General features: G+C 57.7%; 2 protein-coding genes across 11 annotated transcripts in view; one reads left to right on the top strand and one right to left on the bottom strand.

Annotated features, from left to right (window-relative positions):
* The first annotated feature begins 250 nt into the window (after window positions 1-250).
* Window positions 251-23,538, top strand: Stra6 (signaling receptor and transporter of retinol STRA6). 10 transcript variants are annotated; one of them, XM_033756124.1, is made up of 19 exons: window positions 251-367; window positions 9,826-9,943; window positions 12,641-12,707; window positions 12,948-13,033; window positions 13,957-14,096; window positions 14,341-14,364; window positions 14,525-14,691; window positions 15,390-15,512; window positions 17,184-17,251; window positions 17,366-17,445; window positions 17,609-17,670; window positions 18,011-18,173; window positions 19,361-19,436; window positions 19,864-19,997; window positions 20,873-20,990; window positions 21,066-21,167; window positions 21,788-21,951; window positions 22,201-22,362; window positions 22,774-23,538. In XM_033756124.1, exons 2-19 carry the CDS (start codon window positions 9,834-9,836, stop codon window positions 22,941-22,943), a joined length of 2,016 nt encoding a protein of 671 aa, XP_033612015.1. In that variant the 5' UTR covers window positions 251-367; window positions 9,826-9,833; the 3' UTR covers window positions 22,944-23,538. The 10 variants fall into 10 exon arrangements, with proteins under 10 accessions (XP_033612015.1, XP_033612013.1, XP_033612014.1 ...); XM_033756122.1 differs by having other exon boundaries at window positions 316-367; window positions 9,822-9,943; XM_033756123.1 differs by lacking the exon at window positions 251-367 and adding an exon at window positions 4,927-4,980.
* Window positions 23,539-25,098: 1,560 nt separating this feature from the next.
* Window positions 25,099-26,193, bottom strand: part of Islr (immunoglobulin superfamily containing leucine rich repeat) — a 3,057-nt gene continuing 1,962 nt past the window's right edge. Inside the window, exon 3 of the mRNA XM_033756160.1 lies at window positions 25,099-26,193. This exon is cut by the window's right edge and continues 43 nt beyond it. Coding sequence (XP_033612051.1) covers window positions 25,693-26,193 — 501 coding nt within the window. The 3' untranslated portion in view covers window positions 25,099-25,692.

The raw sequence follows: 26,193 nt of genomic DNA, 5'->3' as shown, positions 1-26,193 counted from the left end.
CCATTTTCAAATTGCATTTTAGTAGTACTAAGTATATTCACCTTCTGCAACTAATCTCCAGAACTCTTTCCATCTCGTAAAATAGAAAATGTACTGGTTAGACAACAGCTCCCCCCTCCCTGCCCCTAGCCCTGGGAGTGGCCCTTCTACTCTTCTCTTGGAATCTGACTGCTCCGGGCACTCACGTGAGTGGAGCCCTGCAGCGTGTGTCCTTTTGTGACTGGCTCCTTTCAAAAAGCAGAGTGTCCTGGGGAAGGACGCTTGCCCAGGCCAGGCTGCCCTTTCCTCCTCCTGCCCTTGCTGCTGTTGTCCCCTCTGCCTACACTTCCCAGAGCCCCCCAGGCAGCCCTGGTCCTCCTGAAGACTGGTAAGCATGGCCTGAGACCCAGGCATGACCCAGGCCTGAGACCCTTTTCTCTCCTGTCCTCAATGGTGATCTGTGCTTGCTGGATGGAATGTTCCTTCAGGACAGGGTCGGGCAGGGGCTGGTTGAAGCATGGATGGATGGGTGGGCAGATGGATAGGGTGATGGACAGAAGGATATATGCATTGATATACAAACCCAGCTCAGCTTCTACTTATGGCCATTTCATGAGGATTCCATCCATGAGAAGCAAAGACCATTCTGGGCCTTTAAGTCAAAGTTGGCCTCAGAGATGCATCAGGTACCGGGTGGTCCAGCTGGTGCCCAGGAGGGAGGACAGTGGTGAGGGGGTGAGCAGTAGGGCAGGAGGCAGGGGCTGCTGAAGCCTGGGCTACCCTAGACCTGGCCTCAGATCTACAGAGAAAGTCTGGCACCTTGAGGGAATGTTAGCATGCTGGGGCTGGCAGGGCCCCCCTTTATAGCTAGGGAGACTGAGGCTGGTGGTACATGGCAGGACAGTTCCCTGCCCCCACTCCAGGCTTCTCTCCATTCCTAGTTGCCTTCCTGGGTGAGCCTCCAGCAGCTCTTGAAGGGTCTGGGCTCCAGGCAAAGCTGTCACTGGAGGCCAGGTATAGGAGGTAGGGGGAGGAAGCCCTAAAAGGATGATTTCCAAGCCTCCTCTGCCACCCAGCATGGGAAATATCATGGGACCTTGTACTCTTCTCTCTCTTTTGCGTAAGAGCAGCCACTTGAGTTCTGGCTTTGTCTGGAGGAGTCTGGGTCTGTAATTAGCCCCCGCTGGGGGGGGCTCTCTTTTGGTTCCCACAATGGCTCTTTTCAATCTCCTATGCTGCCACCTCAAGGGCCCCTGGGGCTTTTAGACCCTGGTGCCCAAGGACCCACCTCCTGCTCCTGGCCTGGCCTTCTCTCTAAGCTAAGTTCTCCCAGCAAGCTGAATATCAATGAATCCTGTGGGTGAGATCTTACCTGAGTTGCAACCTTGCCCCTTTCACAAGGAGGAAGTGGCTTCCAAAGGTCAGGTGGGTGGGGAGAATAGACTTGGGGTCTCTGCCACTCTGCTGGGTCTGCAGCCCCCAGCCCCTCTGCAGCATCCTCACCCTCCAGCCCCACCTGTCTCTTCAGGGCCGAGGGTCACAGGTTAGTGGGTGACCTCAGCCTGAGGCTGGCAGGGTGATGCATGGTGCCTTCTGTCTCCACTGCAAAGATAGGAGAGTGTGGCTGGGACTCTGGAGGTCTGTGTTTGTGTCACTTGGCTATGAAGGGACAAGGACAAAGTTAGAGACTTGGGCTCTTCTTCTTCGCTCTACAGAGTCCCTGGCCATGGGACACTGTCCCCGGAGTGACACCCATGATCCTGCCCGGTAGCAGGTGGGAACTGCTTGGGCCTCTGGAAAGACCTCTTGCCCTAGCTCAGCTGGGTACAACTGTAGGAGGGGCCAGGGCTACATGGGGATCCCCAGGATCCCCGGACAGCACGGTCCCCAGGGGCTAAAGTTCTTGGGCAGGAGAGGGGTCAGCATCCCTGCAGCGTCAGCCATACTGATTTTGGTGTTCATGCACCGGATGACCTCCCAGGCAGGCTCCGGCACTCAACCAGCTGGGGAGGCCACCCTGGGGCTCTGACAGCAGCACCAGCTGTCCTGCAGCACCACTGGGGACAGACAGGCAGGTAAGAGGCATGAGGAGCAAGCTAATAGGGCCACTCCAAGTCAGCTCAAGCTGGCTGGGGGTCAGATTGAAGTGGAGCAGAAGCCAGCTTGGAAAAGGTACTGCCTGAAACTGTTAGGAGGAGAGGGACGAACTTCATGGCTGGGGGTGTGTAGAGAGACAAAGATAGAGACAGAGACACGAGAGAGAGGAACAAAAAGGAAAAGAGCGTTAGACAAAGAAAGAGATGGAGGCTTAACTCGGCAGCACACACTTATAATCTCTGCACTCCGGGAGGCTGAGACAGGAGGATTGTAGTTTGAGTCCACCCTGTCTCAAAATAAAAAAAATTTAAAAGTCCCTGGGTTCATTCCCTAGTACTGCGAAGAAAAGAAAGGGAAAGGGGAAAAAAAAGAGGCAGAAAGAAGGTAGGCAGTCTGAGCGAGACAGAAAGGGTGACAATAATGGAGACAGAAAGTGACTGGCGGACAGGTCAGACAGAAGGACAGCAAGCTAGAAAGAATGCGGCCCAACAGGGGAATGGACAGAAGCCAGTAGTGGGCACCTGTGCTGAGGGTTGTACCCACCCCACCCCCGGCCTGCCGTTTGCATTAACTAATTCGGGGGCTGAGAGGTCTCCCACCCTGAGAGTCTCTCCACCACAGAGCAGAGCAGAGTCCATGCTCTAGGAAGGGAGGTTCCTGGGGAGAGAGCAGTGAGCTGTGTGATGCGGGGTAGGGATCTCCAGCTCAGCGGCTGACCCTGGCGCCTAGCAATCTCCCTGAGCTTAGGTTTCTTGTGGCTGTGTCAGAGTACTGGGTACAGTGGGAGTTCCTGAGTCTTCTTCTGCTTCCTTTTTCTATCTCCCCTGGCAATACTTAGTCTCAAGGCTGCACTAACTTTGAGGGAGGATGAGGGGTAAGGGTAGAATCTACTTTACACGCTCAGTGGTGCCTTACATCAGTCTTCACTGCAGCCTTACAATTTCCTTTTGCTTATTAAAAACAATTACACAGGCAACACAAGGTTTCCAACATGTGAAAATCTCCCTTCTCTTCCCCTCCCCTTCCCCCGAGTGCGATGCTGTGAACTGTTTGCTGTTTGCTTGCTAGGTTCACCTTCTCTGTCTGTACACATGTCTGCCTAGTTCAAGAAGTGTGAGATGACATCATGATATCTGTATTGTCCCACCACCGGCTTCCTGGGCTATTGTGCTTGGCCCGTGTCCAGGGAGTTCCACCATATCCAGGAAGTTCCGCCATATCTGGAAGCTCTTTACCACGTAGACCATCAAAATCAATTGTGATGGCTATTGGGCTTACTGCCAGTTTCTTGCCATAAATAGTTTTGGGCACCTTGTCTGCATATCTACTTGGGCCTTTCTTTTTTCTTTTGTTTTGTTTTGTTTTGGTTTTCTGACGCAGTCTGGCCTTGAACTCTTGATGATCCTCCTGCCTCAGCCTGATAAGTTCCAGGATTCTAGGTATGTGTCACTATGCCTGACCACCAAAGTCTTTCTTGATGGTTCCCTCAAAGTGAGCCAAATGTTAACTCTGCGTGGGTTTAATCCTTCCTACCTGCAGGCAGTTTTTCTCCATGGAGGACATGGCACTCAGGTCCAAGCTGGGGACAGAACAGTTTCCCTGCCTGGGCTTGGGCTCCCTCCTGCTCCTCCTGGGCCCCTGGGTTCCGTGGGCTGCTCTTTGACGGACTGCACCTCAGCCTGTTGGCTTCAAAGAAGCAGGGACAGCCTGCCCTGCACAACTCTTTCCTCCTCTTTTTTATTTTGAGAATGAACTGGGTGCATTTTATTTTATTTATTTTGGTACCAGATATTGAACTCTGGACCTTATGCTTGTAAGGCATGTGTTGGAACCACTGACCTAAATCCCGGCCCTGGGTGCATTTTATTTTAGAAAGAGAAAGAACAAAGAAAGTGCCTGCTAGCCAGGAGGAACTCTAAGGACAGATGCTGCCAGAGTGCCCATGTCTAGGGATTTACTTGTAGACTCTGGGGGCACTTTTAGTGGGAGCAAAAAAATGTAATAATGGGGCTGCCTGCTCTGATGTCGTCCCCCCTCCTCTTCTTATCTTGTCTCTCTTGGGCTTTAGGAGTCAGGGAGTAGAGTAAGATGAGCAGAGCTCAGGAGCTGGGAGATCAAGGTGAAGTCCTGAACTCTGGGGTGCACAGGCATGTGCTGGGGTGAAGAGCAGGACCTCAGGACCCTGCCTTTCTAGGAGAAGAGACAAAGGCCTTTTGGTCCCACTCAATGAATCACACCTGGAAAGTGTGCTGAGCTCCCCCTCCCCTGGTTGCCCAGCCCAGCTGGGCGGCAGCAGGGCACTGATTGCCTATTAAAAGCTGAGCTGGTGGCCAGCTCAGTGGAATTCATCAGGCCTCGGCCCCCTGGGACTGTGGGCTAGTGACAAATGTGGGAAGGTGGGGGGCTCCTGAGCCCATCCTGGCCACAGCTGGAGAAGCTCAGCCATCAAAGCCCTATGCGGCTTCTCTGCTGGGGTGACTCGGAGGGCCAAGGGGATCAAGTTTCGGGCAAATGGCTGGGGGGGGGGCGCGGAGAGGCCCTGCAGAGGGGACCAAGGTCTGTACAGGCGGCGGGAGTGTGGGGCCCCAGGCTCTGGGCCTGTGCTGCGGGGAAGGGGGTGGAGTGCGCTCCTCTGATTCTAGGATTGCAGCAGCGGGCCGCTGAGGTCTGGGGGCAGGAGGAGGGGGCAGGGCCCAGGCTGCCTTCCGGAGGAGGAGAAGACCACGCACCTTTTAAAGCAGGTGCTGGGGACTCTGCTGGGGCCAGTGGCTGAGACTCACAACCAGGCCCTCCCTTTGGGACCCCAGCTCGAGTAGTGCTGGGGCTCGGGGAGGGGGCTCTGGTGTTGAGGAGTACTGTGCAGACCCCCAGAGTAATCACTAGAGGACAAGGAAGAGGCGCAAGGTGAGAGAGGCTGAGAAATCCCTGGTGGAGGTGGGTTGGAGCCAAGCTGAAAGACCAGGTAGGACCTGGACAGGTGGGAGCAGGGAGAAGATGGGACAGGGGCAGAGTGGGCACCGAGGCCAGAAGAGGCAGGACGGGCCAGAACAGTGGGTCGAGGGAAGAGACTGGGCTCCAAAGGGCAGGGGAGGCAAGAGTCACCTCTGAGTGGGGCCTCACTGCTGTAGCATGAGGTTGTCCTGTGTCAGCAAGGATGTGCCCAGCACGAAGCCTGCTTTCCAAGGCTAGGTTGTGGTGGTGCCGCCCCGGGGAGGGTGAGCTGTGAAAGGAGCATTGGGCCTCTCACAGCTGGGCAGTCCTCACTCCCTTTTGGCCAGGGCATCTGGATGTCACCTTTTCTTGACTGCCTCCCATGAAGGGAATCTCACTACTCCATGAGAGTAAGAAAGCTGCCTTTGTCCTGAGCTGAAATCTGCCTCCCTACCTGCCTTTCACCAAGCCAGTTCTAGCACAGCCCTCTGGGAAGGGAAGGAAAAGGAAGGAAGAGGGCACCACTCTCCTGGAACATCAGGTCACCTTCCTTCTCCCCCTCCTCCCCTTCCCCCTCTCCCCCCCCTCTTCCTCCTCCTCCTCCTCCATTCCTTTTCCTTTTCCTCTCCACAAGGCTCATTCTCCTCCCAGGGCAGGATGGCCTAAGTCCCTCCTGTCAGGGCAGTGGTACTGTTGCAGGACCACAAGAATCCTGGGATGAACATATCACAGATGTCCTCATGTCCTTGATGGCACTGGAGACAGGAGGGCGAAAGACACCCATACTTTTCCTCTCCCGGCAGCCTTGCTCCCCAGGCCACTGCAGGGGGGCCAGAGTTCAGCTGTGCATGCTGGGCAGTTTGGAGTGTGCATGTGTGCATGAGTGTGAGTGTGCATATGCATGCATGTGTATGTGTGTACACATGTGGGCAGCCCCTGTGCCCTCGCCTGTCTGGGGCTGACCTGCTTTGGCTGGTCGCCTGTGGGCTGCGAGGGTCCCCAGGCTGCTCAGGCAGGCACACAGGTCTGGTCCTCCTCATCCTGCTGCTGACAGGTGTGGAACCTGCTCCCTGTGGTGTGGGCCATCTTGCTGTGACCCAGGCTTCTGCTCCCTGTGGTGTGGGCCATCTTGCTGTGACCCAGGCTTGATTTACCAACATCTCAATGTCCCATGTTGCTGAGGTCTCAAGGTATGGCAGTGGTTCTGTGGGGTTTCTACAGTTCTGAGGCTTCCTGGGGGCGATGGAGAAGTTCTGGAGGGGTCTGGGTTGTCACTGAAGTTTTGGGAATTTGCTGAGCTCCTGCAGGTACCCTGGACATTGCGGGTCCATGGAGTGTTTTTGAGGTCCTGGGGATGTTTCTGGCCTTCTCTGGGCTTAGCTCTTTGCCCTGGAAAGGTTTGATGAACACAGACAGCTGAGGGCACACACGTGGTCTCCATCCCTGGACACAGGCATTCCTTGGGTTTAATCAACTTGAACAAAAACACAGAGAGGAAGGAAGCCCTGTCCCAGGGTTTCATGGGCCAGCTGCAGCCTGGGGGCGGGTGCCCCATGCCAGGCCCAGATGGCAGATGGCCTTCATTGGCTGAGTGCAGATTTGAGGACTCCTTCTTCTCATGGAAGTCAGGACTTAGCTGTCTCACCCACCACAGAGGGGGATCTCTGCTGGCCTGGGATGCTCCAGGGACAGTGGCATCCCCCCACCTCAGAGTGCCCCAGGGTTTGTGAGGCCTTGCAGGAGAGTGGGCTGACCTTGCCCTACCAGTCTCTCTTCCTTCCTCTTGCACACCCCATCTCTGCTCTCCTGAGCTGCTTAGACTTCATTCTTGCTACTTACTATTCTCTGGCCTCAGAGCCCTGCCCTGCACCACTTCCTCCAGGAAGGCTTCAAGATTTCCCAAGCCTGTTCTTTACTCCCTCACCCTCTGCGCCTCTGTAGGTGTCCCCAAGAGTCCCTGCTTCCCAGCCCTCCACTGATAGCAGAGCTGCTTCCCACTGACCCTTGTGGGCACGAGTGCCCATGATCCTGCTGCCAGGCCTTTGGAGAAGTCCTCCAGGGGTGCAGCCTTACTGTCTTTTTCTCCCCAGCCCTGTTCCTTGCCAGCTGCCTCCTTCCTGACACCCTTGAGCCAGCCTTCCATTTGCAGATGGACACCTCAGACTCAAGAAGTGGGGTCTGCTTCCCAGCTGGAGCTGTGTGGCCATCCGGCACCCATGGATCCTCACCTGCCCCCACGGAGGGGGGTGGAGCTGGGGACAGAAGGGGAGGTGGAAGGCAGTGGGCACCTGGGCACCCTGGCCAACTCTGTGGCTTTGATCTGCTTGCTATGACTGGATCTGGTGCGCTGGCTCTGCATTCTTGAGCTGTGAAGTCACTGAGGGAGGACAGGGTGAGTGTGTGTGTGGGGGTGCCCACAACAGAGGAATCTTGGGGTTGGAAGCACTAGAGGTGGGGCCCAGACCAAGAGAGGGAAGAGACTCACAGGGCCAAATCCAGCCCAGGGCTCAGACTGACAGCTGCCTCCCTGCCAGGCCACACCTCCTACCTGCACCACCCTGCCAGCCTGAGGTACCTGCCTCCATCTCCCCAGTGAGAAAAGAGGTGGCATCATGTATCTTGGACTCATGAGGGGTCACAAGAGTGGGGACAGTACCAACAGGAAGTCCTTTACAGGGAGCAAGTTTGGTCCAGAGCAGGGAGGGATTGTGCCTGGATTTGGGGGGCTTTTCTAGTCTGGATGCACCCCTAAGGCTGAAGGGGTTTCTTCTTCCCTCCCTTCTCCATGACTCTCCAAATATCACCTCCCAGATCAGCCTTTTCCTTCCTCCTATCTGGAGCAGCCAGCTCCAACTCTGCCTGTCTTTTCTCCTCTCTTCATTTCCATCTCAGCATGTAGGACATGGCTTTGTCCCCTCCACACCATTACCTGTTAAGTCCACCTGAGGTGCAGGGCTTGTCTTCTGCCATGGCAGCAGTATTACCTGGCCCAGAAGATCTGTTGAATGAATGAACAAACCAGCCAGGGGAGGCAGATTTGGGTAGGACATGTTCCAATGAGTGGGGTGGGGGGCGCAGTCTGCCTGCGTGGGGTGTGAACTCCCATCAGGGATGAGGCTCCAGGGGTGTCAGAGTCTTGTGAGGGGGATTTAAATTGGTAAGATTGCTCCCAAGCTCAGGTTCTGAGATCCCTGAGAGGTGAAAGGCAAGGGTGGTTCTGGCAATGGAGCCGAGGGCTCTTGAAAGCTTGGCCGGTGACATCCATCTTACAGGACAGGCCTGTGAACAGTTGACAATGTTACAATCTTTGCCAAACTCAATTTCCAAAGTCCCTCTGACCTCAGAGCAGGCTTTGTGCTCATGGGAAGAAAGGCAGAGGACAGCTCTCTGTGGGCCCAAGCCTGAGGACAACTATCACCCCCTGACCCTGGGGTGAGCTCCTGCCTTGTCCCCCTAAAGCTCAGGCTCCTTAGAGTCAGGGAGCTGATTTCTCTCCTGCAGAATCGGGGTTGAGGGTTGGGGGTGGTAGCCTCAGGCTCTGGAATTTGACAGGCACTCAGAACTGTAAGTGTCCCAGCCCCAGGGAACATAGTGGGCACACGGCAGGTATCAGCATAGTAGGCGTTCCCTGAGTTTCTGTAGAAAGAAGAAGCAAAGGCATGGGGCCCTCCACTATGAAATACTGGAAGGATGGGGACCCTCAAAGTTTCAGGGAGCCATATCTCCACCCTGGGACATGGCTGAGACCTTTCTCTGCCTCTCCCATCCTGGGTGGCCAGAGGTCCAGCTACCCCGGGAGAAGGAAAGAGGAACCCAGGCCCAGGCAGGAGAATCAGCAGGAGGCGGGGTGCTACTTGCCTGCCCGTAGGTCTGGTTCGTGTTTAAAGGACTCATTTCCGCCTATGAGAATGAGTTATCTTCTTGTGAAATCAAGTTGTAGGAACAAAAAGGTTCTACCAGTGAGACGCATGTGGCCTCCTTCCTGGAAACCCCAGGAGACGGCCCAGCTCCCCTCTCTGTCTCTGTGGGCTGCTGCCATCCCCAGCTCTGCACATGTGGTGGGCAGAGGTGCAGGGGTGCTGGGGCGGGTGCTGGGGCAGTTGCTGAGGGCAGGTACGTGTGCCCCATGGTCAGGTGCTGCTTCTTGTGGCCATGCTCCCCTCCTTGGGGACTTCACCAAGGACAATGGTCCTGCCACTGAGCCTCCAGGGGTCACACAGGGCAGTGGAGGCTGGGGAGAGTCTCCAGGGACAATGGGCAAAAGGTGGGAGGTCAGGCTGGACCCCAAGAGTAGGAGCGGTGGGAGCCCAGCCGGGAGAGCCTGACTGGGCAGCTGGAGTGGAGCCGCCTGCTGCCCGCCCACCCTTTCATCTCCACAGCTCCTTCCTCTTAGGGCCTCCCTTCGGCTGTGCCTGTGGGTCCATCTGTGGGATGGGCGGGAAGGAAGGGGGTCTGGGGACCTGTGCACCGGCACATCTTTGCAAGTGATCTTTTGAGTGTTCAGACAGCCGAATAGGTGCTGTAGCCAGAACTCAGGGACCCCGAAGCGTGTACCCAGATAACTGTCTCTGTGGGCTGGGCAGGACTGGGTGGGAAGGGACAGGGGAAGCCCTTCCCCTCCTCCTGTGCCAGCCTTCCCAGGCCTGCAGTCCTAGGCCGGCTTTTCCCAGAGAGCCAAAAGCAAGAAAGTAACCTTTAGGATTAAAAAGAAATCTTTCTTTGTTTGGGTTTTTTCTTTTTTTTTTTTTTTAAGCCTCTTTTCACATTTTTTTCCTTTTTTTTTCTTTCCTTCTCTTGTCTGGGGGTCAAACAAGAAAGGCCTGAGAATGTCCTTGTCCCAGGCAGAAGGGAACCAGACCTCTTCTGGGGGTGCAGATGACTACAGCAGCTGGTACATCGATGAGCCCCAGGGGGACAAGGAGCTCCAGCCAGAGGGGTGAGTGTGGCAGCTCCATTGTGCCGGTTATCAGAGTGGGATGTGGGGCACGGACTCTGGGCAAAGATGGCCTTGCTATTCCTTTGCTGTGTGACCCTGGACAAGCCACAGCTTCTCTGGGCTTCAGTCTGCATTCGGTTCTAAACAGCTCCAGCCCTGCTATTAAAATGCTTGAGGTAGGGGGACCTGGGCCAGGCTGGTGGACAGCACTGGGTGCTCCAGCCTTGCAAGTCTGGGGTGCTCTTGGTGACCTGGCTGTCAGCCAGCTGGGAGGAGCACGGAGAGAGGCTGAAAGGACCTTACAGGTGTCAGGTTCTCTGGACCTGCTGGGAGGGTGGAAAAGCAGAGAACCAGGATGAAAGGAGGGGGTTTGGAGTGGAACTCATGGGCGAACTCTGCTTGCTCTGTTGTCTTTGGACCTCTGAAGTCTTGGGAGGGAAGATGCACAGGTCTAGTTTCTGTAGAAAAGGTGCTAGGACCAGGGGAGGTTGGGGAGGGAGGCAGGCAGCCAGCTCACCCTGGCCCATTTTTCATTGTGTGGTTTAATCTGGGCACCTTGGCCGAGGAGCTGGGTCTTTCTGTGTCTTCCACCTGCTGCCAGGGCCACCCAGCCATGTGAGACTCAGAGTCCAGTTCTCCCCTGTTGACCCTGGCCCATCCCCTGCCTCCCTGCTTTGTCTAAGGGTTTTGCAGGGACTGGAAAGGTGAGTGTATATCTGTGTATGTACCTGTGTGTTTGTGTGTGTGTGTGTGTGTGTGTGTGTGCGCGCGTGTGCTGAGCCAGATGTGTGCACATCTGTTCTCCATTAAATCTTGAAACTAGAGAAGGAAAAATGCTGGTGCACCTCCTTAGGGCTGGGGCTGAAGCCTGGTCAGGCCTGGGTCACCCACACAAGGGACAGAGGCCCTGCCCAGAGGTGTGTGTGTGTGTGTGTGCGCGTGTGCTGAGCCAGATGTGTGCACATCTGTTCTCCATTAAATCTTGAAACTAGAGAAGGAAAAATGCTGGTGCACCTCCTTAGGGCTGGGGCTGAAGCCTGGTCAGGCCTGGGTCACCCACACAAGGGACAGAGGCCCTGCCCAGGCCTAGGGGAAGTACTATTGTTTGGAGGACTTGGAGTTCTGGCCACCTGTGTATGTGTATGTGTATGTGTGTATGGGCTGGGGAAGGCTCTGGGAGCCCCTGGAGGACTGGGAGCCTGACCTGGCTGAGTCCTTTTCAGAAGCCATGTCCTTGGGAGTGCCAGGGACTGTGCACTGGCTGGGAGCCAGACACCTGCACCAGCTCTGTGGCCAGAGATATAGTCTCCAAATAAAGTTGGGGGATTTGGTGCTAGGAATGCTGGAGATATGGCCCCCCATGTGGGTGGCAACTGAAATCTGAAGCCCTCTTCTCTCACCGTGGGACACAGTGTCCACAGGAAAAGAAGGTAGTTTGATTTTACTTGGTTAGCAAAACCAAGATGAGATACTTGCTAATTCTCCCACTCACCCCCACTCTAAAAGGGGAGCAGGAACCTGGGAGGGTAGGGGAATCCCAAGGCTGTGAACTTGGGCTCACTTCTCTCCCTGTCAGTCACACACTCTTGGGATGTGGTGTGTTAAGGCTCCAGATGGTGGTCCACTGTGCCCTGAGCTGGAGCTGGGGTTGGTGGGTACTCGTGACTGTGGCTAGGGTGGGCTCAGCCACAGAAAGCTCCCAAATGCTGGGACATGGCCCTGCTCAGACACCCTAATTCTCACAGCCCCCCCCACCTCCTCCAACATGGCCCAGCCCCACCTCTGGGCCATCATCAAACCTGGTACCACCTACCCTGTTTCCCATCCGCTCCTTGTCCTCTTCACCACTTCCTCTTCCTTAGGGCTTCCTTTCCCCTTCTTCTTTGTCCAGAGAGATGCCAACACTAACCCACACTCAAATCAGAACCCTCCTCTTCTTCTGGCACCCTTTACCCCTGTTGTGCCTCTCCTGGGATGGAGCCTCCTGCTCCTTGTGGCAATGTCCCTGCCTGTCCCATGACACAAAACAAGAGTCCATGAGTGGTCACACAAACAACTCATGGGGTGAACACACTGAGCTGAGGGTCAGACAGGGACTTTGGGGCCCTAGAGAGGATGCTCAGGGTGTGGCTCCTGGTTTGGGGCAGAGGCCTTGGGGAAATGGTCCAGCTGCTCCAGGGATTGCATGCCAGGGCCCTACCTGGCTAGGCCTGGGGGCACAGGGCTGAGCGGGACCTGGCCCCGCCCCGGTGGCCTGAGGAGATTCAGGCTGAGGGGCTCTGAGAACGTGAGGTTCTCCATTCTTGGGGAGTCAGATCCTCTCAAGGCAGCCACTCTGAGAGTCCCACAAGTAGAGAGTGAATCCCTGGACCAAGTAGAGAGAATCCAAGGAGGTGAGCAGGGGCAGGTAGATCTTCCTAGAGTGGGAGGATAATGTGGCTTTGGAGGACAGGGACAATGGGTGAGTTAGACAAAGTGCTTCAGCCAGGATGACTTCCCAGGAGCCTGAGATCTCCAGCCCTAGGGCCCCAGAGCCCCAGGGCTTAACGCAGGAAGAACTGAGAATTAGGCACTGCGTAGGAGAGGGCAGAGAGTTGAGGGAGACGCTGGGTGGAACTGCAGTATACACAGCCTTGACCCCAGACCCAGCAGCGCACCAGGCCTCACAGGCTGAGCCAGCCTTCCTTTGCCCCACAGGGAGGTACCCTCCTGCCAGCCCAGCGTGCCACCTGCCCTGTGCCATGCCTGTCTGGCTGTGCTGTCGGTGAGTCCAGCTGGTCTGCCACGTGTGCCCACCTGGGTGCAGGGACTGGTGCAGGGGCTCCCAGGTCCCTAGGCGTGAGTATTAGGGATGGCCCCAGTTGGGCATCCAAGCTGGGTATAGGCCAAGTCCAAGATGAAGTCCCAAGATGTCACAGCGTGTGCACTGGGTGGTATTGGGTGCTCTGGGGCTGACTGGGGCCAAGGCCTGGGGCACACAGTCTCTCCTGCCCTCTCCTTCCAGATGCTTGTCCTGCTGCTGCTGGCCTGGCTGCTGTTGCGCCGCCGTCTCAGGCAGGGCTGTGGGCGAGGAAGGCCTGGTCTGCCCAGGTTGGTGCTGGGCCTGGGTTCCTTTGCTCAGGGCCCTCTGGGAGAGTGGGGCATGTTGGGTATTAGCTGCCAGATCTGAGTCAGTGACATTGCTTGATTGGGGCTCTGCCTACCTCCACCCAGATCCTTTGTATTCAGAAGCCCTGAGGTGGAAAGGGGACCCACTGAGGAACAGAGGAGACCTGACTCTAAGTACTTGGGTGGCCCTCAATGTTCTGCTGCCTGCGGTTACCACCACCTGATGCTGTCCTAACCCTCCTGTCCCTGAGGGTGTCTGGGGACCCTGCCTGACTCAGGAGAGAAGGACTTACCTTCCCTGCAGTGGAACTTTCTCCTCCAGCTGTGTTACCTCAGAGCCCAGGGCAGGTGACCCCAAGGAGATGAGACTGGGCAGATGGGTGCAGGGGACACCACAGGGTTGGGGGAGGGGGTAAGGGAGCCTGAGTGTAGACCACATTGGGTTTGTGGGGACCTGGCAGGGGATCCCGGGCTGAGCAGGGAGCCTGGGGAAGAGCTGGACCAGAGCCATGAGGCCGGGGTCAATGCTAGGGCAGCCTGTGTGCTGTCTGCCCAGCCCGGTCCCCGCCCAGGAGAGGCGGCGGCTGTTACACAAGGATGTTGTGGCTCTGAGCGCTCTGAAGCCCTGCCAGCCCACACAGACAGTGGGGTAGTGTGGAGGCCAAGTTTCCTGGAGCTTCCTGAGGGTGGGAGGGAGCAGGGCTGCTGCTGGGGCTTGTCCCCTCGCGTTGTCCTTTCCCACGCACAGCCCAGAGGGAGCCAGGAGATGGAGGGGCTGCACAAACACTCCCAGAGGAACGGATGAAAGGGCAGGTGCTCTCCATCTCCCCTGGTTCCTGGATGGCCTGAGTGTGATCCCTAGGTGTGGACGGCCCCTTCCTGATATGTCTCCATCTCTGTGCCAGCCCTGTGGATTTCCTGGCTGGGCACAGACCCTGGGCCGTGCCTGCTGCTGTCTTCATGGTCCTCTTCAGTGCCTTGTGCCTTCTGCTCCCCAGTGAGGACCCGCTGCCCTTCCTGGTCCTCGGCTCCACGCCTGGCCCAGGTACACTGTGCAGTCTCAGCCTGGAGCTGGGTGATGGGGTGGGCTCAAGGGGTTGATGGTGAGAACAGCTGCCCTGCTGCACAACTGCAAAAGGTGTGGATAGCACCCCATTTTACAATGGAGGGAACCAGAAGCCAGAGAAAAAGCCACCATAAATAGTAACTGAGTTACAGTCTTTCTGTGGCCACTGTATATAGATCTCATCTTGTTCTTGTTAAAACACAGTGATTATTTCTTCTTACAGATGGGGCAGCTGGGACTCCAAGAGGTAACTTGCCCAAGATCACAGAGCTGGTCGGTGGCGAGCCTGGGTTTGAACTCAGAGCTCTTGGCCACCGAGCCAGCGAAGGGGTGTGGCTGAAGGAGTCTGAAGAGAGGTCCATGTCTGCCCCTCTAGTGTATGTCTCTCTGCCCATTTCACCTTCCAGGACCCTGGAAGATGCTGGCCTTGCTCTACTACCCTGCTCTGTACTACCCTTTGGCTGCCTGTGCCACAGCTAGGCATGGAGTGGCTCACCTATTTGGGAGTGTGCTATCCTGGGCCCACTTGGGCGTCCACATCTGGCAGAGGGTTGAGTGTCCTCAGACACCCAAGGTAACCACTGACTGACTCATAGTGGCCCGGAGCGAGGGGTGCACAGAGCAGCCTGCTTGTACCTGCACTGTTATTTTATCTCTGTTTATGGGCCTGGCTGCTCCCTCATGCGTGGATTCCATGCCTGTAGGCATAGGCAGCACCAAGTTTGGCTCCTCTAGGGGTGAGGCGGGGGACAAGGCAGGTGAGGGGGACGAAAGGAAGGAGGAGGAAGCTTATGATCCCTACCACTGACCCCAGCCTCCCTCGGTTAGGCCATAATGGGAAAGGAAGGAAAACGGATGTGGCCAGTGTTGAGTGGGGGAGGAGTTCAGAGAAGAATTTAGTCTCAGAACTTGATGCTCAGGTTGCAAACTATACCTATACAGAATTAGGCTGCCGTCTACTTTCTGGGATATCAGTCTGTGTCCTCATATGCTGGGACACAGAAACCCAAAAAGTGGGTGACGGAACCTGGAAATGGGGGTGGAATTGTGTAGCCACCTTCCTTTGGCTGTGCCAGTCCTGTGGGTGTCAGGAGAAGGGTCAGTAGGCCTGCTGTGGGGGTGGCCCAGGATGAGGGCAGAGAACCAGAAGCTTCCCGAGGCTGTCCTGTCTGTCCTGTGGTCACTGGGATGAGATCAGAATGGAGGTGGATCTGGTTGTGGTTGGGGGAGAAGGCTAAAGGTAGATCTGTCTATCTGCTTGTCTGTGTCCAGATCTACAAGTACTACTCCCTCCTGGCCTCTCTGCCTCTCCTGCTGGGCCTCGGCTTCCTGAGCCTCTGGTACCCAGTGCAGCTGGTGCGGAGCTTCAGCTATGGGACAGGGACAGACTCTGAGGTAAAGGGAGAGCCTGGGTGGGGTCCTCCATATCTGTGACCCCTGTACACGGCTGTGCTGAGACGCTGGCTGACATCACAGACTCCCTCCGCAGGCAGAGCTGTGTCCTGACCAGGCCTTAGGTGGGAGGTGGCTGGATAATGGCAAGTGCAGGGGAGGTCTGGGAGGGCTTCTCAGGGGAGGCAGGTGTTAGCAGGAGGCAGAAGGACAGGGAGAATCTGGAGCTGGAGAGTATAGGAACCAGACACTGCAGGTACAGGACAGAGCATGCCAGAGGGCAGAGAGGGCCATGTCTGCTCTGTTCATACCCACATTGGTGGCGATGGGTAGAGCACAGCACATGATAGATAACTGAGCAAATATTTTAAATTCTGGGGATGGAGGGATATATTGTGGGGAAAGATTGTTATCATTTTTAGCAGGGCTTGAGACAGAGTCTCACTATGTAGTTTGGGTTGGCCTTGAACTCTCATCCTCAGCGTCCTGTGGGAATACAGGTACACACCACCACACTCATCTGAGAGAAGATTCCTGAATGATACCGCAGTTTTGTAGGAAGCCCTGTTGGTCCCTGATATGTGTCAGCCCCTGGGCTCAGGGCTGGGACTCAGAGCTGAGTAACTTGGCCCATTCTATTGGAGCTTCCTGGGGTGGGAGAATGACCAGGACAACAGACCTGGACATTACCACCAGAAATGCACCAGGGGTGTGTGCGTGTGAGCACAGTCCAGTGGCTTCCTGGCTGGCGGGGATGGCGAAGGAGGCGCCACAGAGGCCCTCAGAGGGCAGAAAGGATGACAAGAAAGGCTAAGGACACAGGGGCCGAGGACTCAGATCCCGAGTACCTCCTTTCCTGCCCTCCTGTTGCTCATGCTCCTCTAGGGTATCCTGTGTCCCCCAGCTTCCTAGCTGGCTCAGAGAGGGCTGAGGCTTCCCCGGACATGGATATACCATGTGCCAGGCCAGTTGCTGCCACCAGGGACCCTTTGTCCTTTTTCAGGACCCCCCCCCCCACATCACCTCTTTTCCTGAAAGGGATAAATGCTCTCTGGACTTTGGTCAAAGAGATCTAATCCGCCGAGGACCCAAGCCAAGCTTGAGCTGACCCCCTCTGGCCTGGGGCCTGGGTTTCCATGGCAATGGATGACCATGACCTGGGTTCTTGGGATCGCAGCTCAGGCTACCTGCTCATGGCCTCTGCCATTTTGCAGGAGGCATGAGGCTTAGAATGTGGCTCAAGCAAATCTGGTCACCCTTGTGATCTCCCTGAGTCCCAGCAGGAGGAGAGTCAGGGACCTACCCTGGAACACCCCGTGCTATGTCCCGGTCAGCGGTATGCCTGTGGGACCCAGGCTTCTCAGGTCCTGTCTCGAGGGTAGGGAAGGCCAGAAGGTAGGACAGACACAGGACAGATATGAGGATATCTTGGGCATGATGTTCCAACCTGGGGACACTCAGAGAGCAGGCTGAAGGGTCTCAGATTTGCAGAAGAGAATAGGGCAGCTTTGCCAGACCTGGGTCTTGTTGCTGTAGGTCAAAGGTCAGCCGTTTATACCTCCACCCCTGCATGGCCAAGAGGTCCCCTTGGAGACCTGCTTGGTGTCCCCATTGGTGCCCAGAGCCTGGGGACAGCTCAGGCATGTCTCTGGCCCCATCCCTGTCTGTCCCCAGGGGCTGTGGAGCCGTGACTCCGAGGAATACCTGAGGAGCCTCCTGTGCCGGAAGCAGCCAGGAGGCTGGTGAGGCCCAGGCACCCATGGGAGTGATATGGTGGCCAGGAGGGGACAGATGAGGGGTGGCTTAGCCAGAGCAGTGGCTTTTCCTGTGACCCCATTTGCCTGGTCTTTCTGCAGCTCCTACCGCACTTCTAAGCAAGACTTACTGTCCCGGGCCTGGGACTACTCTCGAAGATACATCTATATCCCACAGCCAGGTATGGGTCCCTTGTGGCCAGGATGGACAACTGTCAGCTTGGGGTAATGAAGTCCCCTGGCTTGGTCCTGGTGCCTGGCTTTCTGGCCTTTCCCTAGGCCCCTTGCTGGGTGGGCTGTGCCTGATGCTGCTCCTCACCACACCTCTTTCTTTGGGGACCTCAGGATTCCGCCTGCCCTCGAAGCTGGTGATCTCAGCCACCCTGACAGGGACCACCACTTACCAGGTATGTCCTGCACCCCACAGTGCCATCTACCTCTAAATCCCTGCCTGTGGCCCCCATGCAGCAATGGCTCTGACCCAACTCAAATAGATGACAGCTGATTGACGGTAGTTGATGCATATATAATAGACAGATGATAGGTGACAGGCAGGTGACAGACAGATGGATGGAGGGGAGCCCTGCAGATCACTGCCCAAGCTCTGTCTAGCCCTTCAGGCTGATGTCATCTCTGTCTGCACCATGTGGTGTTGGGCCTGGGGACACTAAGAAACACACGGGATGCCCTGAGAGCTACAGGCCATGGCCTCACTGCTCTGGCACAAGATGCTCTCTGACCCTGCAGGTGGCTCTGCTGCTGCTGGCAGGTGTGGTGCCCACCCTGCAGAAGGTGCGGGCAGGCCTCACCACAGACGTGTCCTACCTACTGGCTGGCTTTGGGCTGGTGCTGTCCAAGGACCGGCAGGAGGTGGTGGAACTGGTGAGGCACCATCTGTGGGTGCTGGAAGGTGAGGACACCCAGCATCCCAGGGGACTGTGTTGGCACAGGAGTGGGAGTCAGGCTGGGTCCCTGGCCATGGGAGCCAGGTCCTTGGGCACTGCCCCCACCTCCCTGGGCTCTGCTGTTTCACTGAAACCGGGGCAGCTGGTGCAGCTGGGGCTTCCAGTTCAGGTTTGTGGGACCTCAGGCACTGTCTGGGTAGCCCCCACCCCTTGCCACCTTCAGGGTTGGCCCCACCCCTGGCCCAGTGTCTCTGACCGCTGCTCCAGGTGTGTCCACAGAGGAGGCTGTGGTCATGGGGGCCGAGGCTGAGGAGGAGGATAGGGGAAAGTGACGTGGGCAGTATCTATCGACATGAGCCCGCTGGTCTGGGATGCTTTGGGCAGGGCAGGTACCTCCTTTCCCTTCCTGGCTTCTGTCCCTCCCTGGACTATTCACTCTGGCTGGGCTTGGAGAAGGGGCTGACGCTACAGTCAGAGTGGGCTTGAGTCCTTGGGTCTGCTCTTGGCCCAAGGAGCAGGTGTCTTAGGGCCACCTCCACTTTCCCTACCTACAAAATGGGTGCCACTAGCCAGGTGGTGATGTACGACTGTAATCCCAGGACTCTGGAAGCTGAGGCAGGGTAATCACCATGAGTTTGAGGCTGCCTGAGCTACAGCGAGACCCTGTCTCACTGAGGTTGAAATTGCATCCTTGTCCTGAAGGCCCTGTGGGTATGAGAAAGCATCTGTAGCCACTGAGTGGGCCCAGAGGGGACAGGAGGAGGACCAGAGAGCAGGAAGGTTTCATGGGCGCCAGGTTTGCAGCCCATGGGGGGAGACAGAAGCAGGAGGTAGGCAGATAGTGGCCAGAGGCCAGGCCTGTGGCTGGGGTCTCGTGAGCCTGGCACCCATCACTCTGCACCCTGTCAGAGGCTTGGCGGGGGCAGACACTATGGGGTCTGATGGTGGCCTTATCCTGGGAGACAGATGGCAGGGGATCATGTCCGGCACACGGACACATGGAGGAGAAGGGAAGCAGTGACTTGCGGCCATGCAGCAGGAGGGGCAGTGGGGGAAAGACTCCAGGCTGGGGATCCCTCAATGGGAGTCCCAGAAGTGAGGGATAGGCCCACGGCCTCAGAGCCTCCTATGTCCCAGGGTGGGCCGGGTACATCAGGGGCTCTGAGATCCCAGCCCCACCCTATACCCCCAGTGTGCTACGCCTCCACCCTGGCCCTGTCCTGTTTACTCACCATCCTGCTCCTGTTCCGCTCGCTGGCCACGCACAGGTAAGAGGCCAAGTGGGGACCTGGGGGACCCAGAGAAGTCCTGGGTTAAACAGGGCAGCCGGCATCCACCTGCGAGGGATGAGGCCCTGTCTGCCTTGCTTCTGTACCAGTGGCCTCCTGTCACCCTCATCAGCACTGCTGGTCCCCACCGTTCTGACCTGGCTTGGGTTGGTTACTGCTCCACTGGCTTTGTCTCCCCTTTTCACACCCCCCACCCACGTCCTGGGAAGACTGCCTGGGCACCACCTCTTCCAGAAGCCCTCCCAGATTGAGTGGGTGGCCTTCTCCAGGCTCCCATGGCTCTGAGCGTCCCTGCTGATGGCTGTGTTGGCAATTAGCTCCGGAGTGTGGCCAGGGGCTGGGTTGGGGAGGGGCTAGGGAGAGCATACCACCCCTGAGGCCCCGGACACCCTTGCCTCCACCACAGGGCCAATATTCAAGCTCTGCATCGTGGGGCCTCCCTGGACCTGGGTCCCACAGTAAGGAGCAATCGCCCATCCCGCAAAGCCATATTCTGCTGGATGAGCTTCTGTGCCTACCAGGCCGCCTTCACCTGCCTTGGTGAGCTCCTCGCCTGCCACCCCAAAATGGCTGCACTCCGAGTGGAGTAGGGTACAGGAGCCCTCAGGGAAGGGGTCCCATCTTGTGATGTAGCCCCAGTGCTGGCTGCCACCAGATTTGAGTACAGGGGTGGCCCTGGTCTGGAGGTGATGAGTTCAGGGTGGCACATTCTTGCTCCTGTTAGGTAGTGAGGCTCCCATCACTGGGGGTATGCAAGCAGGCATGGACTTGTTGGGGACTAAAAAGAGGGCCCTTCCCTGAAAGAGTTGGACCAGGGGACTTTGGAGGCCCCTTCTTGAGCAATTTCTAATTATCCCCTTGGGCACTACAGTGTTGTGGGAGGGGCTGGGTCAGCATACATGTCCCTCCCTTCAGTGCCTCTGCCCCACCTCACTGGGGAGGAGGAGGAGGGTGATAACTGGAGGCATCACTGGGGCTGAAAGCTTGGTCTCTTTTCTCATAGACCAGGTGCCCCCAAGGCCTTTGCCGCATGTCTCATTGATCAGGTAGCCTGGCTATTGCCATCGACAACTCCCAACATCTACCCCATCCCTGCTCTGGCTCAAGGGGAAAGAAGCCACTGATTTTCAAAGGGGTCTTGCCTCTGGGGACTCAGGAACAAGCAGGGGAGATAACGTTTGCAAACTGCTTTGGTTTTCCAAGCACTGCCCCAGATCTGATATCCCTGGGTCTCTTTCCACGGAGTGGAAGCTGAGGCTCAGAGAGGCAGTGTAACCAGTGCAATGTGGCACTGCTAGGCAGTGGCAGAGCAGGGATCTGAAGCCGGGGCAGCCTAGCTCCAAAGCTCTGGATTCCTGGGTGGTGGGGTGGGGGCCAGCTTCTATGTCTGTCCTCTGACACCCTTGTCCCCGCAGGGCTCCTGGTACAACAGATTGTCTTCTTCTTGGGGGCTACAGCTCTTGCCTTCCTGGTGTTCATGCCTCTGCTGCATGGCAGAAACCTCCTGCTCCTTCGGTTCCTGGAGTCCTCCTGGTGAGGGAATGGGGCAGGGAGTTGGGGACCCTGTCCCAGGGGCCACTAACTGCAGCTGCCCCTACCTGCTTGCAGGCCCTTCTGGCTGACCTTGGTCCTGGCTGGGATCCTGCAGAATGTAGCAGCCCGTTGGGTTTTCCTGGACACTCAGCACGGATACCCTGAAGTGACCAACAGGTAAGGCGGCCCTGGGTTTTTTTTTCAGTGTCTCTTTCCATTCCTCTGTCCCTGCACTGCATCTCAACCCATATTTGTCAGGAGCCTGAGGGCACCTGCCCCAGAGGAGAGGCTTGATGGCCACGCCTACATTTTTCTATTCATTTCTGCATGGTGCTGGGGAGAACTGTGCACTGAGTTGCACCCCTAACCCTGACCCTGACCCTCTCCCCTGTGCGGAAAGGATGGTTCAAATGGCAAAGTCGGGGAGCATGGGCCCTGGGAAGGATTTGGGTTGGGGACCCAGAGGAGGAAGGCGGGAGATGCCAGGGCCACAGAAAGACACAGGTAGACACAGCCTTTAATCTCAGTCCTGCCCCTGAGTTGCTCTATAGCCTTGGCTAATTTGGTCACACTTCTGAGCCTCAGTTTCCCCTCTCCTGGGGTGGTGGGTGGGGAGAGAGAGAGAAGGCTTGGCTTAGAGTAGTGGGTGCAGAGGCAGGCTTGATAAACAGCAGGCACTCAATACATGCACAGGCAGGTGCTCAATACATGCATGGCCATGGGGGCATTCGGTTCTCATACTGACCCTGGGGAAGGTTTGGGTGTGTCCTGATTGAGCCTCCTCTACCTGCCCCCAGGCGAGTGCTCTATGTGGTCACCTTTCTTCTCTTCCCCATCAATGTGCTGGTGGGTGCCGTGGTGGCCACCTGGAGAGTGCTGCTGTCTGCCATCTACAACATCGTCCACCTCAGCCAGATGGACCTCAGCCTGATGCCCCTGAGAGCTGCCACTATGGACCCTGGTAAGGTCCCTGGGCAGGGCTATGTCTGGGGTCGCTCTGATCTGAGGACTGATGTGTCTATTAAGGTGTGTGTGGCTGCTTTGCAGCAGATAGGCTGCAGGTATGGTGTGCTCCAGCAGGCCACACCCATGTGCCATGTGCCATTTGCCTGGCATGCTCGGACACGGGGGTGCACACGTACTCCCCATGTGTGTATTGGGGTGTCTGTGCCACTCCTGCCCCAGCATGGCCACCCCTGCTGTGCTGCAGGCTACCACACATACAGAAACTTCCTGAAGCTGGAAGCCAGTGAGTCGCATCCAGCTGTGACAGCCTTCTGTGCCCTGCTCCTGGGAGTGCGGAGCCCCCGGACCCGGACCCAGTCCCCAGCTGCTGCCCAGAATAGTCTCAGACCCGGGGAGGAGGAAGAAGGTGTGTGGTCTCCCTGGGCTGGGTGCCCCAGCCTCCCCATCCTCTCCTGGGAAGAGGGTACAGGTGCGTCCCTTCTGGCCCAAGAACAGAGTGGCTGCCTTGTTGGAGATTCTGCCACCACCACCTCTCCCTGGGGAGTGTGTGTCTTCCTCATCCCCCACTGCACAGGATATGGGCAGCAGGAGGGGACACTAAACCAGCTCATTCCTCCAGAGACCTCATCCCTCCCAGTGGGTGACTCCATACTCCTTTATAAGTCCCATGCTTCCCTGTTGTCCCCTCTGGGCCTGCAGTGGAGCCCAGACTTCCCCCCCTCCGACTGTGAGAACTTTTAGACTCTGCCCAAGTCTGGACTGGGGAGGCTTGGCAGGGTGTTTGCTCAGCGACTCACAGAAGTCCTCTCCCTCTCAGGGATGCAGTTGCTACAGACGAAGGACCCTGTGGCCAAGGCAGCAGGGCTCCGTGCTGGCCGCAGCTGGGCCCGCTGGGGGGTGGCCTACACACTGCTGCATAACCCTGCCCTGAAGGCCGCTCGGAAGGCAGCCCTGGCTGGGGCCCGGGCTAACGGCACCCAGGCCTGAGGGTCACCTGACCCCGAACCTCCCCAGCTGTCCCGAACCACTTGAGGAGGGCATCCCCTCTGTTTGAGCAGCTGGGCCAGCACATCCCAGCCGGGAGATCATGGAACCTGGGACCAGCTGGGGACTGGAATAGCCGAGGGTGGGTAGTCTGGGAGCACCAGCCTGGGCTCGGGGGCAGTGTCTGGTCTCAGCTTTGGTCCAGGAGCCAGTGGAGCTAGGGGACCCCAGGCCTGTCTCCCCTGCCTGGCTGGGCCACCAGCCTTGCAGGAACCCCTGAGGCCTCCTGACAGGGCCGGTGATCGGGGTCAGGATAGCCCAGCCCCTGAACTTCCAGCCTGAGTCTCAGCCTAGGCCTCCCCCGCCCACTTCCCCGGCCCAGCCCAGCCCAGCCCTCCCCTCTCCTCCCGGGCGGCTGGCTCTCTTCTCCTTGGATCCCCAAGGCAGCCCAGAAGGAAGACCTGGGCTCCGGCTCCAGCAGTAAAATCACAACTTGAACCAGGCTGACCTACCCCCTCCTGAGTGCCAGGCATTTGTAGTTTATTTGCCTTAGGGATGATGAAAGGGTTGAGTGTGCTCCTGGTAATAAACCTGTGCCCCAGAAATTGTGCTGCTTACGGTGAGGCATCCGGACGCCCACTTGCAGCAAATCTGCATGACTGCAAGGGTCTTGTGTGGGCTGGGGTGGCTGACAAGACCCCAGCTGCGTCCTCTGGGAGATGGAGGTGGAGGAACCTGCCATGCCACTCCTGAGCAGGTGGCCTTGAAGGGGTGAATGGGAGGGTCTGGGGGAGGCAGGGGTGCCCCGCTGGGGGCGGGGAGGTGGCATCCTCATGGCCAAAGACCTTATGTGAAGAGGGGAGGGGTGAGACTGACTGGGGTCCTTCCTCTGCCAGAGCAGGGGGAACTGGAGACCTGTGAAAAACAGAGATGTGGCTTCGGTTCCGCGGGGCTGGAGCCACAAGGCAAGGGCGGCCCTGCACAGATCTGGGTCAGCTGACAGTGCTTTCCTGGCAATCAGCAGGGCCACAGGGCGGGGGGTGTGGACTCGCCCTCTGCCCTGGCTGAGAACACAGGCAATGGAGTGTGAGAAGGCTGGGTTACGGGACGCCTGGGGCTGTGGGAGCCCAGTCCACACAGGGCCAAGGGCTCATCCTGGGAGGCTTCCTGGAAGCGATGGTCCTGTCTCCGCCAAAGGAAGATCAGGGAAAGGGTGACAGGCTGAGGGAACAGTGTCACTGAAGCACTGCAGGGGGTGAGGTTTGCCCGGGCACTGTGGGAAGACAGCGTGGGAAGGACCTGCAGAGGGGCCGAGCTGGCTGTCTGGGCGTTCAGGCTTCATCCCAGAGCAGCGGAGTCACTAGTTCACCATAGCATGACGTTGCCTGCCACCCTGAGTCAGACTGGGGTTCCCTCCTCCTCCAGGAACCCAAGACCTTGGGGCCCATGGGGTCTATCCCCACGCTGAACCCTGCCCCACCCTGTCATTTGATTTCTGAGCCAGCTCAAGCCCAGAGACGGGCAGTGACTTACCCAAGGCAGCACAGCATGTGAAAACTAGCTCTGTCTTGCTGCAGATGTGGGGGTCATCCTGGACCCCCCACTGCTGGCCCAGCCGAAGGTGCACATTGATAGAGGAGGGGGGCAGGGGAGGCTGCGGGCTGAGGTGTGGGCTGAGGTGGGGGGAGGCCAGCCCCCCAATGCACAGCTGCCACCCTAGGCTCCTCAGCCTCCTGCCTGCATTTTGCTGAGCTCAGGCACCAGGGGCCCCTTGGGTCACTGCCCCTATCTCAGAAGGGTGGATGGAAGTGCGAGGGGGTCACTCTGACTGGCACAGAGCCCCGGGGCTGGCCTGTCCATGTGTCCCCTTCTGAGAATCCCCTCTCTGTCTCCTCCCTTTCCTCTCCTTTCCTCATGTCTCTCCCAGAAGCAAGACAGGGATGAAAGGCTATAATCGGGCTGTCCTTTGCCTGTTCCTGGGGCTAAGGCCGGCATCAAATATGGCTCAGAGTTCCTGGGGTCCCTAAAGGGCCCCTGTAATGCCAGGCTCCCGCCTGCTGGTCCTCTGACAACTGTGACAGCTGCAGTCCCCGTGACTCTCCAGTTCTAGATCCCGTCCCTTGTTTGAGACCCGTCCAGGCAGACACAGAGGAGCGTGAGAAATGCTGTTTATTTTCTGCCACCCAGGCCGGCCCCTCTGCAGGCGCAGGGTACAGATACAAACTGGAGGGAAGAAAGAGTGGGCAGGCATCCAGGGTAGAAGGCACAGGCTGGGAAGGAGGTGGAAGGAGAGGGAGGCCAGGCCTGTCCGGGAGGAGGCAGAGGAGCTCTGGAGTCTGTGCTGTAGAGAACACCAGGGGGCAAGGGAGCACAGGGGTCACAGCCACCACCCCTGCCTTCTCCTCACCTTCCTCCTCTCCCTTTGGCTCTGCCCTGGTAGTCTAGCCCGCACCACGTGGCCCTCACTGTCAGTTACAGCACCCAGGACTCCAGTGGCTTGGCATCACCCCGTGAGCGTGCTAGCCCGGGGGTCACGGGCAACTCTGTTAGCAGCAATGGGCACCAAGATGGTGCTGGGACCCAGCTCCCCACCAGCCCCTCACTTTGAGAAGGTCTAGGGGCTGGGGCGTTGGGTGCCCGGAAGAGATTAGAAGGGAGGTAGGAGAATGTGAAGTCACCAACTCTGTACCCCTGGCACTTATGAGGAACACAGGCAGCATTGGTGCCAACCTCAGGCCAGGCCGGAGCTTGACTAGAAGGGGGCACCAAGGAGGAACAGGCCCTGGGCCAGGACCAGGACCAGGACCAGGACCAAGCTGAGGCATTGTTGCCCTGTGGCCCCTTCTCCCACCACAGCTGCCTCGGAGCTCCCAGCACGGCTGAGGTAAATGATGACCACGTTGTCCTCAGGCCCAGACGGTTGCACCTCGTTGTCAACCGTGTAGCAGCCCTTGCCCTCCACCGCTTTGCCGTGGAACCTGCGCCCCAGAGCATCCTCACCACCCTCACCCGTGGTGGCCAGTGCCACATTCACTGAGCTCTCTGCGCCACCCAGTTCGTTGGTGGCCAGGCAGCTGTAGGTGCCCTCCTCCAGCTTGCCAAAGTCAGGAATGAGCAGGCTGCCGTTGGCGAAGGCCTGAAAGCGTGGCCGGCCAGCAGGCGCTGCTGGAGCTCCGGGCAGGACGCGGCCGTCAGCACCCACGTTGGGACTGGCGATCTCCACAGTGCCGCCGGGGGTCTGGATGTGCCAGTG

This window comes from Fukomys damarensis, unplaced genomic scaffold, assembly GCF_012274545.1.
Source record: "Fukomys damarensis isolate Sample0158 unplaced genomic scaffold, DMR_v1.0_HiC HiC_scaffold_25, whole genome shotgun sequence".
NCBI classification, from domain to species: Eukaryota; Metazoa; Chordata; class Mammalia; order Rodentia; family Bathyergidae; genus Fukomys; species Fukomys damarensis.
This window is presented reverse-complemented; position numbering and strand designations above follow the sequence as displayed.